The sequence below is a fragment of the Anticarsia gemmatalis genome, chromosome 22 (genome assembly GCF_050436995.1).
Source record: "Anticarsia gemmatalis isolate Benzon Research Colony breed Stoneville strain chromosome 22, ilAntGemm2 primary, whole genome shotgun sequence".
Classification (NCBI taxonomy): Eukaryota; Metazoa; Arthropoda; class Insecta; order Lepidoptera; family Erebidae; genus Anticarsia; species Anticarsia gemmatalis.
Genome location: NC_134766.1, coordinates 3,661,999 through 3,674,811, shown reverse-complemented (window position 1 = coordinate 3,674,811; position 12,813 = coordinate 3,661,999). Strand labels below are relative to the sequence as shown.

General features: G+C 33.6%; 3 protein-coding genes across 4 annotated transcripts in view; 1 reads left to right on the top strand and 2 right to left on the bottom strand.

The window, feature by feature from the left end:
* Positions 1–134: 134 nt before the first annotated feature.
* On the bottom strand, positions 135–4,126 carry LOC142982770 (cytochrome c oxidase subunit 5B, mitochondrial-like). The gene is made up of 4 exons (XM_076129454.1): positions 3,963–4,126; positions 3,028–3,201; positions 868–911; positions 135–421 (listed from the first exon to the last, which is right to left on the bottom strand). Exons 1-4 carry the CDS (start codon positions 4,048–4,050, stop codon positions 359–361), a joined length of 369 nt encoding a protein of 122 aa, XP_075985569.1. The 5' UTR covers positions 4,051–4,126; the 3' UTR covers positions 135–358.
* A 409-nt stretch (positions 4,127–4,535) lies between these two features.
* Positions 4,536–6,020, bottom strand: LOC142982724 (uncharacterized). The gene is made up of 4 exons (XM_076129397.1): positions 5,860–6,020; positions 5,491–5,628; positions 5,241–5,405; positions 4,536–5,071 (listed from the first exon to the last, which is right to left on the bottom strand). Exons 1-3 carry the CDS (start codon positions 5,989–5,991, stop codon positions 5,325–5,327), a joined length of 351 nt encoding a protein of 116 aa, XP_075985512.1. The 5' UTR covers positions 5,992–6,020; the 3' UTR covers positions 4,536–5,071; positions 5,241–5,324.
* A 516-nt stretch (positions 6,021–6,536) lies between these two features.
* LOC142982522 (uncharacterized) overlaps positions 6,537–12,813 on the top strand; it is a 109,783-nt gene continuing 103,506 nt past the window's right edge. For both annotated transcript variants that reach the window (XM_076129044.1, XM_076129040.1), the window contains exon 1: positions 6,537–6,744. The gene's annotated coding sequence lies outside the window, so the exon portion shown is untranslated. The remainder of the gene's footprint in view (positions 6,745–12,813) is intronic.

Genomic DNA, 12,813 nt, shown 5'->3' with positions numbered 1-12,813 from the left:
CAATCGTAAGCTGGAGGTAATTAGGAGTCAAGAGTGGAGCGTTGCTCAGCTTGCGCCTCTTGCATTAGGTACGCTACCGATTTCTTCAGAGAACATGAGCAGTTTTCTTGTTAGTAACAAATAAAATATCAGTGTAAGTAATTAAATTATTTATTTAACTACAGACAAGAACCCAACAAATTACACTAACGCAAGGCAGAATAAAACACTGTTTATGCTTATAATTATTTAATGATTTGTCGATTTGGTAATCAAGTTGAAACTATCGCATCAAACATTTATTTATATGGCAGTACTGGGACCATAGAGTGCGATGCGTGTGAAGTATTACCACTACTAAAAAACTAAAATATTGCGTTTAGACGGGCTGCTTCTCGACCAGTTTGTACCAGTGTCCGCACTCGCAGCGACGGGGATGATCCTGGAATTAAAAAAATATATATATATTCGATTATAAAAAAATGTAAAAGTAAGTCTATTTGACACATAAAAGCTAGGGACTATTTCTCGAGTTATCTGATCCCACGAACAAGCGTTCTGGCGCAAGGCTTTTTAACATCTTGATCCGTAATCTATTAGTAGTCAATATCATAACACATTCTAGTCAAAAAAAGTAATTGCAATTTAACCAACTAAAATACATAACCGCTTCATCAGCTGGCATTAAGAAAAGAAAGATAAAAAAAAATGTCTGGTCTAATGATGAGTATAGATATCTAGACGATACTAAACATAATTGATTAAAAACATCGGCCTGAACACTCGTACTAATTCACTTATATCAGTTCTGCATAATTAGCCATTGTTATTTATCAAACAATGGGCGATTGTGTTCAATAGTTAAAATCCTTAGTTTATGAACTTTACCTTGTGTATCCAGAGCCAAGTGACTGCGGTCGCGTGTTCCTCACCTGAAAGTAAAGAGAAATATTTGTTAATAATAAATACATATTCCCGTAATATCATTGAAAGACATTTCATTACTCAGGCGTTTTGCTAAACCCTCCGAGAGTGGATAGGAAAGAGCAAGGGACGAAACGCCTCTAACGGGAAAATTGAATTAGTGAATCAGACACCTAACTCGATCTGGTGACTGACTCTCGTCAGGACCGAATTTGTAATTGATCTAGTCAGATCGAGCTTACGTCAAATCGTACTGAAGCTGAATTATAGTGTAACTAACTATAATTGTAACTAAATAAATTGTTGGGTTCACATTACTTTCCCTTTAAACTAGCATTCAAACTCAATCAATTTCAAATTCGATCCAGTCGTGAGTAAGTCACCTGAGCAGCTGAGTAGAACATACCTACATCCCCCTTCCACTAGGAAAAATACCTTGATACGCCAATGCGTCTTACTTATGTAACACGGACGTGGAACTAAGTAAAACACTAATTAACTAAAATTTGTAATAATGTTCGTCGAAGGACGGAAATAATCTCTATAGTACCGTGCACTTGACCTTTATGAAGGACGTAATATTTATGTTGTGTTTTTCCTTCTAGCATGTCACCATTCCTTTACCAAAACTAAAAATATAATAACTGATTTGCTTCAATACAAGTCTATAGTGAATTGAAGGTGAAATTCAAAAGGTTTCAGTAGTAAAAGCCTGAAATAGGTTTTCCATAGGTAAGCATTGGGGTCATTGCCCGCTTTTACGTAACACGACCCGATATTATTGGTCGCCTACATTCTATATCGGAAGAAGATAGATATCTGTCGCATCATTTAAGAAGGACCATATTCCTTGCAATTTATTTATTTGCATTTTTCATGTAATGTTGTTTCGATCTAGTGTTTCGTTCAACTAATTATGATATAGTTAATCACTCCTGACAACAATTTAGAAATGCTCTGATCACGACTTTAGATGAGATATCCTGTCACTATAGTGATAAACAATAAACACAAGCAAGCATCAAGCATTTTATTGATCACTGCCACTACTAGTTGGCGAATCGCCAAAATTATCTCTATACATTATTTTTATTGATTATGTATAGGGTATAAGTAGAAAGTCACGAGATGCGATAATAACTACAATAAGTAATAACTTTCCACCCAGAAAGGACAAGTGTAAGTTCACATTGTAACGCATCCATGGTACTTGAGAGAAAGAATAAAGGTCCTTCACTGTAATGATGACAATGCCTAGTTACCAATCTTCTTTTAAGCAAATCTAAAAGAATTGAAGAAAGCCAACATATACGGTCTTTAATCTTAATTTTATATGCCAATCCCGAATCATTAAGCCAAAGGCAAGAAACACAATAATATAACTGTATGGATATACTGTATGTATTTAGAAGTATACAAGTATGTTTATCAGTTGTCTGGTTACTATAGTACAAGCTCTGCTTAGTTTGGAATCAGATGACCATGTGTGAGTTGTCCAAAGATATTTATAAGTATAACTTTAACAATGTGTCAGATTATTTAAGTGTTAGAACTTAGTTTATGGTGTGCGTAGAGCAGGAAAACAATATTTGTTTTACCTCAACAGTTATCAAATAACCGTGACTGTGACTATTGACTATGAAGCTGGTTATAGCAAACCCATAAACATACTATGTAATAAATAGAATTGGAAGTCATTCTCCATCAGTTTTCAGGTCATAAAATATGGGTGAAGTACATCAGGTTGTGATATAGCAGATTGCTAAACCAATATCTTCAGAGTAATCAATTGTGTTTTACTCAATCTATCTATTATAATTATATTATTGATCTTATCATAGAAGGTGAAATAGGATATGAAAATTTGACAAAAGTATCTTAAAATTATTGATTTTATTGAGATCCATCATATTGACATAGGATTATTCCTTAGGATTATGTTAACATAAACCTCAGATGTATTAAGTTAATAGTTCAAGTGGTACTAAGGGCTCACTTTTAGATACAAGCATAGATAAAATCAATTCTTTCTACGATAGGGATACGCTGACCCTGTCTGCCAGTTGCTAAAATACCTACTTTTGGGTCTGCAGAACTAACTATCAATTGTGAAGTAATACTTACATATGCAACCAACAATACGGGCATCGAAGCAGGATGGCACGAGGGTGGGGTTCTCGCGGGTGCCGGCTGCCTTCTGCAGGACCTTCATGTTGAAGGGATCTTCGTTACCAGCCTGCATGGCCAGCAGCTCCTTGCGCTCCAGACCAGTGGCGTGCTCCAGGGGGTCGGGCATCACTGGGATTGGTGAAATTATTTAAGAATTGTAATGAGAATAGTTAAAAAAGTATGAAAAATTTTTGTCTTTTAAATTAACTATAATAGTACAGTGTTGACAAGTTTTCTTTTTACAAATTGGAGTTGCAACATTTTTGCAGATATCGTGAACAAATTATGTTAAATTTATTTCTCCCTCAGACCTACTTCATTTTCTGCTGATACAAGTAAAATAGACATAAATGTTAGACAGCATTAAAACTTTTATTTTCTAATGTCTGGCTGCAATAATGGTTTCTGACATGTTTACAACAAACGGACATGTTTTTCTTATTAGTGTACTGTAGCAAAGGTTTAGCAGATATCAGTGATATAATGATAAGACAGATAACCTAAAAATTACCTACAGATTTTGTAAATGAATATATTAACGAAGGTTTTGCTACCGTTAAAAACTATAGGAAAAGGCGGAAGGGTTCTAAAATAAATAGGTATCACATATTTTTATTCATAATCAATGAACAATAACAAAAATAATCAATAAAACGTGTGCCTGTCATATGACATTATCAGATTCTTTTTTTTCTTCAAAGGGCGTTTCCTAGATCAGCGTCTGTGAGACCAGATAAGTCGGCCGTCAACAAATTTCTACTTTAAATTGTATAAACATGAATGTATTTTCAATCAGGTGTAATTTTACGCGATTTTTGACATTACGTAACTAAAGTGACAGGGATGGCGATTCATGAAAAACCCTGGTTGGTAATATTGAATTGTCTTACTTTTGTCGGCATATCCCCGCCTGGCAGTGGAGAACAGAACACTTTTAAATGCATTTCCTCTAATAATTTGCCTGCACAAGGATGCCATTTTGCTGAATTTCTCACTAGACCGCTTCTCACGAATGCAAGTGAAACAACTTTTTTCTCCAATCAAACTAGAGTGGGACAGACTCGACTAAATATGTCAAATTATATGACAGTAAGACAATACTAGGTATCGAGTGGAAACGCAATTTGAGAAATTTATTTGTTTAACGATGATAAAGTCTACCTACAATTACTATTTCGAACTAATAGGTTTATCACTGAAGTATTTTTATTATCATTATATTACATTTTTATTGCTTTATATTAATTTGTTAATTTTTTAGATAGTAGTCAGTGTTAGAGCTTCTGTTCTGATACCGTACACCATTTTTAACCTCGGTATTTGCGGGATAACGAATTTTCTACCACATGAGATCTCGGTAGGGGACCCTACTGGTGTCGGTATTTAACAAATCAGCCAAAATATCAAACTGCGTAACTACTTTACGATTTTTATGGGAACTAATTAAACAAATATATAATTATTTTAAAATGATTTATTTACTTAGAATGCACTATCTAAATCACTTATGTTTACAGGAAAATGTAATAAGCTTAAAGTAGCGCGAAGAAAGAATTGAGTCCTTCAAGTCCTCCAGTCGACAATCAAATATTATGTTCTGGAAATAGAATTACACGTTCCATAAAACTCTCAGTCTTAAATATTATAACATTCAGTTCAGTTTAAAAGAGCCTTTAAATATTCTCTGTTATACTCTGCCACCTCGCCTGTGAATGTGATTTGGAAGCTGGAAAATAAGATAGGTATTCCGTGCCAGCCCGCTTCTCGTACCTGCGTTGTCAATTGTGTAGGTATGTACACTCCGGTAGTCATATATTTTAAAATAATGCTAAAGAAGATTAAGGCAGAGATCATGTGCACATTATTATCTTGCATTTTTAAGGAATAATGGATACTTTAAATATTATTATTTGTATTCGTTTTGAGTCTGTATTTAATACACTTTCCTTGCTACGCCATTTACAAATGTAACTTCGTCACCAGCAGTGCTTTTGAGGAGCTGAAAAAATCCATATCTTATTAGTTGTCATTTTTGAGCATGTTTAAGTTGAAAATATTTTTTGGGTACCTATTGGTAACTCCTTCATGTTTAAAATATACCCCGTGTAAAAATGGAGGTGTTAATCAATATTAGCTATTGTGCTAGTTATTTTGGTGTTTATACTCACTAATAACATAAAGCGCACTTTTCGACGGATTTTATTAATTTTATTAGCACACAGTACTAATGACGATGCTACATTTGGACGAAATCAATTTCTAGGTCGACCACTTCTTTGAACAAAGCAGCCCTTGAACGAATTCAATCGAACATCGATTTCTCCTTCTTCGAGCTGAAACATTAGCAATAGAACTTTAAAAAAATCATTCATTTATTATATCGTATGTCGAAGATTATTTTTTTAAAGTTTTTGTTACCGGGTCAACTTGATAGAGTTCTCTGTAGCATGATGGTGAAACGCATTCTCGAACGCAGCGTGTTTTTAATAATCCAGTCATGTGGCTACAAGCACCACTTTGTTCACATGCTGTTTCATATTCTCTGAATGTCATTTCCTGAAAAGATTTAAATTCTATTACGCTGGAACAAATAAATTCTCATCCACGATTATTATTCTGTTTTCAACGCAGTTTATCGGGAAAATCGTAAATAAACTCGAATTATTTTAATTCATAACTTTTATTTTATTCAGACTTATATCAATAGTGTCTGTAATCAAGCAACTGAAAGCAAAGTGATAAAAATGTATTTATTTTATTATTTATAGCGGCATATTTTTAACCTACATTCTTTGGAGAATCTTTGTATTGATACTCTTTAAAAGTGAACGTCACGGGAGTTTGATTTGCTATACACTCGTGTATTCCATTTAAACTTAAAATACATAATGATAGCGATAAAACACACAGTGGAGCCATTATAAACACAATCAAACCAGTTGCTTGAGAACAATGTTAGAAAATCAATAAAATGATACCATCCCAAGTATGCTCTAGTATGTTTTAATAAAATGAAGTCATATTCAAATTAAAATTCCTGTTCATTTTCGACAAAACACTGTAAAAAGAGTCGTTTTCGTGTTTTGTCTAACACTTTTAAAGTAATTTTATCCATTCTTGTTATTTAACCGATTCTTAGTCGGATTCACGTTTATCTTAGTAACATCTCTATTTTTTGTTTATCTGTATCATGTTACTAAATAGAGTCAACGTGAATACGATCGACTAATATGACAACAGATGTTGAGGTTATATATATTTTTTTTTACTAATGTAAGCTCGTTTATAAAATTATTATACCGTCTTTAAGCTTGTTTTGTATATTTTTATACAACTCATTGTATTTCTTAATTTAAAAAAAATGATACTTCTAATTTGATATTCGACTAATGCTTCTTCTCAATTATTGTGAATTTTATTATTAGTAAGTTGGTTACCACCCTATACCATTAATAATATTTCAGCTGTCAAGTGGTGATATTACGACTTGTCGAATGAATATTGTTGTTTCCCCGATATTTCTTATTTGAATTTATTTTGTTCTTTTTCCTTGTCCAAATTTCGTGCGATAATTAACCAGTGTGTGTGATTTATTAGTTTTGTGTTTAGTTGTGCCAAAGGCAGTTTTTCTGGCGATTGTGTAAGCAGGAATCACGATAACAACAAAAATTGGTGAGTACGATTTTATGTAATTAATTATTTGTTTTACTACTTTACACTCTAAGCTGGAGTAGAACGTGATATTTATTGTTAAGTTTAACGCTGCCCATCGAAGTACGAAGGTCTACGATTGAAAGGAACGAAACTGTGAATGTACTTTCACGAGGTAGCAATTACTATTGACAAAGACAACAGGGCTATTTTTTTACGTAAAGGCTAAGAACAGGATTTATGGACTTCCTATCGCGTAACTATGATTGCTAGTGCTGCCTTCTTTCTGTGACGTAGTAGCATCACTGTCTTAAATTCTCATTGTTTTCAAATACAGTGCAATGTTCAAAGTATTAGGTCTTTTTCAATGGAGGACGTTTTTCACGGTGTGGAGTGCTAATTCACACACTGCCCACTTGAAAGATGATGCATTTCTATAATAATGTTTGTTACACGATAGATTTTATGATACATACAGAGATATATTTGTATCAATGATTTCTACTACGAGATGATTTCTATTCGATTTATTTATTTAAGTTTAATATGAGCTGCGTTTTAATTACACAGGAAACCAATTCCTTCTAACATAAAATTCTAAACCTTTAACTGAATTAAAGGTGTATTGAGTGACATTGACTTCTAAATGGAAGTATTTCCATTCCTGGGTTCCATTGCTAAGAAATAATGTACTAGAGATTGCACCACCTTCTTCTTATCGTATGGTTAGTGGTCAACCTAGTGTCAAAGTTGTTCAAGCCGCCCGAAGGCCTTTGACGTGGCTTAATGACTGTTACCTTAATCGACAACAACCGGGACCAACTTTTTACGTGCCCTCCGAAGCACGGAGACACGCCCAGCTCAAATACCACTATGCGGTCACCCATCTATGGAATGACCGCGCCAAGGTTTGCTTAACCCACAGATCGTTTTTTTTTTACCGACCGGTGAGCGCAACTGGCTATGGGCGCCTCAATTTTATTGCACCACCAAGTTCATTCTTACAGCTACCTATTTTATAAGGACTATTTACATTGTTAGATTTCTAGATATACAGAGTTATTAATTCATTTAAGCATATTGTCATGAAAGAGAGATAAAAACAGTAGGCAATAAGATAGGTTACACTTATTACTAAATTAATCTAAGTATTTCAAATTCAAATCATTTATTGCTTACTAAGTAATATACAAAAGGATCTTATATTAGGGTAGTGGCAACTTAGTAACCTTTTTCAGGCATTGCAATTTTTACAAGGTAGGGTAAGGTAAGTTATTGAAATTTTATCACTATGTCCAGATTATAGCTTCTACATAATAAACACACTACTTTAAATTTACATTGCTTAAATATTGTAAATGCAATTTTCATATTTTCCTATACCTTCTTATTTCATATGCTTATTATAATTTTATGACTAACTTTTCACAGAAATGTTTAAAGTAAGTAGATCAAAAACACATGTCTCAAAGAAGAACCAAAGCTAGTTGATGGCTTCACTGATTAAAGAATAGTCCTAAATCAATTTACTCCAAGTTGATAACTTAGAATACATGGTGACTAGCAAAATAAGGGGCACTTGATTCTTTACAGCCTTAGGTAATGCACAAAACACATTTAGGTAAACACCAAACTTGACTGATTTGGCCACTTAGCACTGATGAAGAAGCATAGATTAAAAATATTAAAATATTATTATTATTATTATTGGACAACTCACACACGGTCATTTGATTCCAAACTAAGCAAAGCTTGTACTATGGTAACCAAATAACTGATAAACATACTTATATACTTCTAAATACATACTTATATAGATACATTAACAACCAGGCTCAGAACAAATACTCGTGCTCATCACACAAAGATTTGTCCCGGGTGGGATTCGAACCCACCACACGCGGCGCTAAGGTTGTTGCGGCGAGGTGACCGCTTAAACCACTGACAATCATTCATGAAAGAATGCATACATAGCTTTTTCAGCAAACATACATAGAATATATATTTTTTCATAGGAGTAGGCACAGACTAAAGAATGCAACTGCTGTATGAAATTAATGAAGCAAGATTTGTAAGGATTATCCTTATAGACCTTGCCTCATACATTTTATCATACATACATATAGCTTTTTGTCTGTAAAGCAAATCTGTATATAATTATAATTTTCCAGGTAGCTTGAGTCCACAATATATCACAGTAGTATATGTAAAATAAAGTTATAAATATGATAACAACCAAGCATCTGTATGTGAAGAAATATGCACATATCAAATAAGATTTTAACATATACATGTGTATTTGTTAGTCTGTGGAAACATATTTGTTTCAGTTTTTTCAGTTTTACTTGTTATGTATAGGTTTTTGTGACTGAGAACTATAAAATGGATGTCACACCTTTTAAAAGCTAGTTTTTAAGCCTTAATTTGGGATTTAAATGTACGCTATGTATGTACTCAGAGTACAACCAATTTTAAACTACAGGTTTTCTTTTACTATCTTACTATTTTTATAGCTAGACTTATATTGTTTCTTTGGAGCTAAAATCCACTACAAACCCATAGAACAACATATTGTTGTACTTTGCGTCCATTATTTGTATGTATGTAAAAGTCCCCGAGATGCAAGAGCAATTCTAAGTAAATATATTGTCTTTAAAAAAAATATGATGACAAATATAAGACATGACACAAATTAAAATTATAGTCTTCATCAAAACAAAGGTTTTACATGCCCTAAAATGGTTTCAGTTAACTAAATTAAATAGAAACTCAGTATTACTCATATTTACCACAAACCTCTAAAACCTGGTCACTATTTTAGGACAGTTCTTGGTTAGTGTCTATACTTAGTGTAACCGCAAACTGAAGGTAAATAAAACTAGGTACACTTGTTTTTACCGCTACTGATTAGAAAATGTCCACAATGAGTTGTATTAGTCACGAATTTATGTTTTCAAAGGCATTTAAAGTCAAACAAATAAATGATTTTATTGGTGCACTTGTACTTGGAAAATGTCTTTATGTTACCTACTTATATTATAAATAAGTATGTTTATAAGGATGTATGTTTGTTTGTTTGTCTGTTTGTCTCTTTGTTACTCCTTCACTTAAAGCTTACTGAATAGATTTTCAGGAAATTCATGAAAGATGAAGTTGCGAGCAGAAGCTAGGTGGTAAAGAATATTCTTATAGAGAAACTAGAAACTAAACTTTATGTCTAGACCAAGCACTTAGTAATAATCCACAACTTATTGTCATACAATCATAAGTCTATAAAATACACATAAAGCTGCCTTTTCCTTGTATTTATTAACAAACGAACCCAAAAACCATTGCCCATTATAATACTCTGGTAATACCCTGTTATAATAATACACAATAATTATTATTGATGCCTTTCCTCCTCCATACACTTTTTATACCTCCATGTGAACAGTGTCAGTGCAAACTTAGTGCATTTGCACTGAACTCAAACATATTGTATGCGAAAATATACCTTATGTGTTCAGTATAGAGTTTATTTTACTCTATATATGTGAAATCGCGCTTGCTTTCATGAAAACGAGTGTCAAGGTATTTTGATACTTATGAAGAACATTATTAAGTAGATTTTTATTTGATTTTGTATATGAATACATTGAATGTACGAGCTAGGTTGTTTTGCAACATTCAGTTTTTTTCTCTCGGCACTAATTGGCTTTAAACTTACTGAAACGTGAAGTATAGAATTGTAGGCCTTTGGAAAAAAGGTTTTGTGAGTTGACGTCGTATTTTTTCAGTGGGTAACTTTACTGTTTAAAACTGACATACAGTTTTTACGTACGTTAGTTCTTAAGTACGTTGACGCATTATGTTGTTGATTACCGTTGCAAATTATGTTTAAACTGCCCTGCCTGCTTGTTCCGTGTTCGATCCCCGGATCGGGTAAATTTTGGTGAAGTGGTTTATGGAACTAACATTTTAAACGGTGAAACCTTCACCCTGGGATATATAACGCAGGGATGATGTAATAAAAAAAAACACTCGATTTCTTTAGATGAATCGCATTGGTCGAAAAACGACTTACTTATATCATGCCACGTGACAATAAAAAGCATCATTACTCTTGTTCCTATCATCCATATTCTATGGAAAAAGACGTCATCACGTGATGATTCACTCCACATACCACTTAAACTATATATTACATAAGAGCACGGGTTCCGTAGTAAATCTGTAATGCTTTCAGACTTCAGTTTATAACGCAATTTAGCTGTTACCGATTCTGTTTACCGTGTTTATTGGTTGCTATCTTTGAGGAAAATGTTAGTTTAACTAGATTACGTGCCTACACTGTTTTGAAGCTAATCGGAATTTGTACAGGAATATGTACTATCGAACAAACTGAATCATGACCCACCATGTGCTCATTTTCTAAAACACGTCTATATACGCGTAGGTCGAAATTGGCTTGAACCTACGTTTCCTTAGTAATGAATTTGTTATCTGTCATTATTGCGACAAATCTTTGTGCGCCAATACAATAATGCTTTGCTACCGTTTTCAACAGGCTCTGTGGCGTAGTGGGTTGATGTTACGACTGCGACGCGTCAGGAGTGGGTTCGATACCCACTCAGGACATGGTTTATTCGGCCATTAGAGGAAATAATGTAACTATAAAAATTTAAATAATATAGGGTAACCAGCATAGTTATTACCCGGTTGAGGAATTGGTACACAATTTTGGTCAATAGTATCTTTAGTTAGTAAAACATTGACATAAACTCTATTATAAACGCAACTTAAATATTCTTTCTAAAAGAACATCAATCCAATGAAATGAAACAAATTCAATAACTTTGTACTAATTCAATATAAAACACTTAAAAACAAAAAATACTAGCGAATACTGTTAATTCAAATGTGTTATCCTTAACAAATATTGCAACTAACTTACCTACTTTTTCTTTTCGAACTACACACCTGTCGCACAAACGTCGGACATGAGCTCTATAAATTAAAAATGTTACCAATATTCTAAAAGTGACATACCTACTTATATCGCATCGCAATTAATTTGAACTGGTTACTTTAGAAATTAAGATAAACGTATTATTCCTTAACATTGGCAATCACTGTATGATGGGCAATGACTATAGTGGCTACCCTAATCGTTTCACAGATTTCTAAATGACGTGCTATTTGATATTTGACACAAATAGGTTTTTTCGTAATGAAAAGAGTTTAGACTATTTACATTCTAGATTCAAATTAAGAGTGATTTATCGAAAAAGTATCTTCGTACTGTAATAACAAAGGTCAAAGTTGTCTGTAGTCGTAATACATCATAACACAGTCGTATGCATGTTTAAAATGTCCTAAGTGCCTATTTGACGATAAAGATGAAATTCTTACTGTTTTGACGGTGTCAAGCGAATTATCGGCAAAATGGGTCATGATTCAGTTGGTTCGATAGTACACTCCAAAGTGTAAAGCCGTTTACAGGCATATTTCGGGTCAGGTCAATACTACATTGTCCAAGTTGATTATCTTTTTCGGGATCTTATTATCACTTACTACGACTACCGAAAATATCTGGAATATAATAATATAATTGCTATATTTTATTTTACGAAGAATCTTTTTTCTAGCTGAAAGCTATACTTCGTCGTAATTTTGCCAAGTAAGCCCAGACAATCTTGAAAAATACTAGCAATTATTCTGTCTCAGGCATGGACCGCTATAACTGTGCCCTAAGCATTCAGAGAAAAGAAAAGGGTACTATGCTCTAAGCATCTATTGATGCGTCTCTAATTGTTTACTATAGAACCTATAGTTTTCCAGTGCTGTTGGTAAATAAATGACGCCATGAATTCCGGTGTTGAGTCATCGCCATCGCGACCATTGCCACGAGATGTTCGACGTCATGTCATTATTGTGTCAGGGTTGCACCACCTGGAATCATTGCCGGGAGTTGTTTAAACAATAAACTCTTTACGAAGAAAACTATACATTCAAGATTGGCAACTAAAGCAGTTACTCTTTTAAAATTACATGGTGTCTACCTGGTGGCCTACCTATTTCGGGTCCGTTGCTTAATATGTTAGGATC

Excerpts from the sequence above, each read along its gene's own strand:
- LOC142982770 (XM_076129454.1), bottom strand. The coding sequence starts at position 4,050 with ATGGCATCCTTGTGCAGGCAAATTATTAGAGGAAATGCATTTAAAAGT. Across the intron at positions 912-3,027 it reads CCGTATTGTTGGTTGCATAT|GTGAGGAACACGCGACCGCA; the intron begins GTAAGTATTACT and ends CTTTACTTTCAG. Across the intron at positions 422-867 it reads CTTGGCTCTGGATACACAAG|GATCATCCCCGTCGCTGCGA; the intron begins GTAAAGTTCATA and ends TTTTAATTCCAG.
- LOC142982724 (XM_076129397.1), bottom strand. The coding sequence starts at position 5,991 with ATGGCTCCACTGTGTGTTTTATCGCTATCATTATGTATTTTAAGTTTA. Across the intron at positions 5,629-5,859 it reads ACAAAGATTCTCCAAAGAAT|GAAATGACATTCAGAGAATA; the intron begins GTAGGTTAAAAA and ends AAATCTTTTCAG. Across the intron at positions 5,406-5,490 it reads AACTCTATCAAGTTGACCCG|CTCGAAGAAGGAGAAATCGA; the intron begins GTAACAAAAACT and ends CTAATGTTTCAG.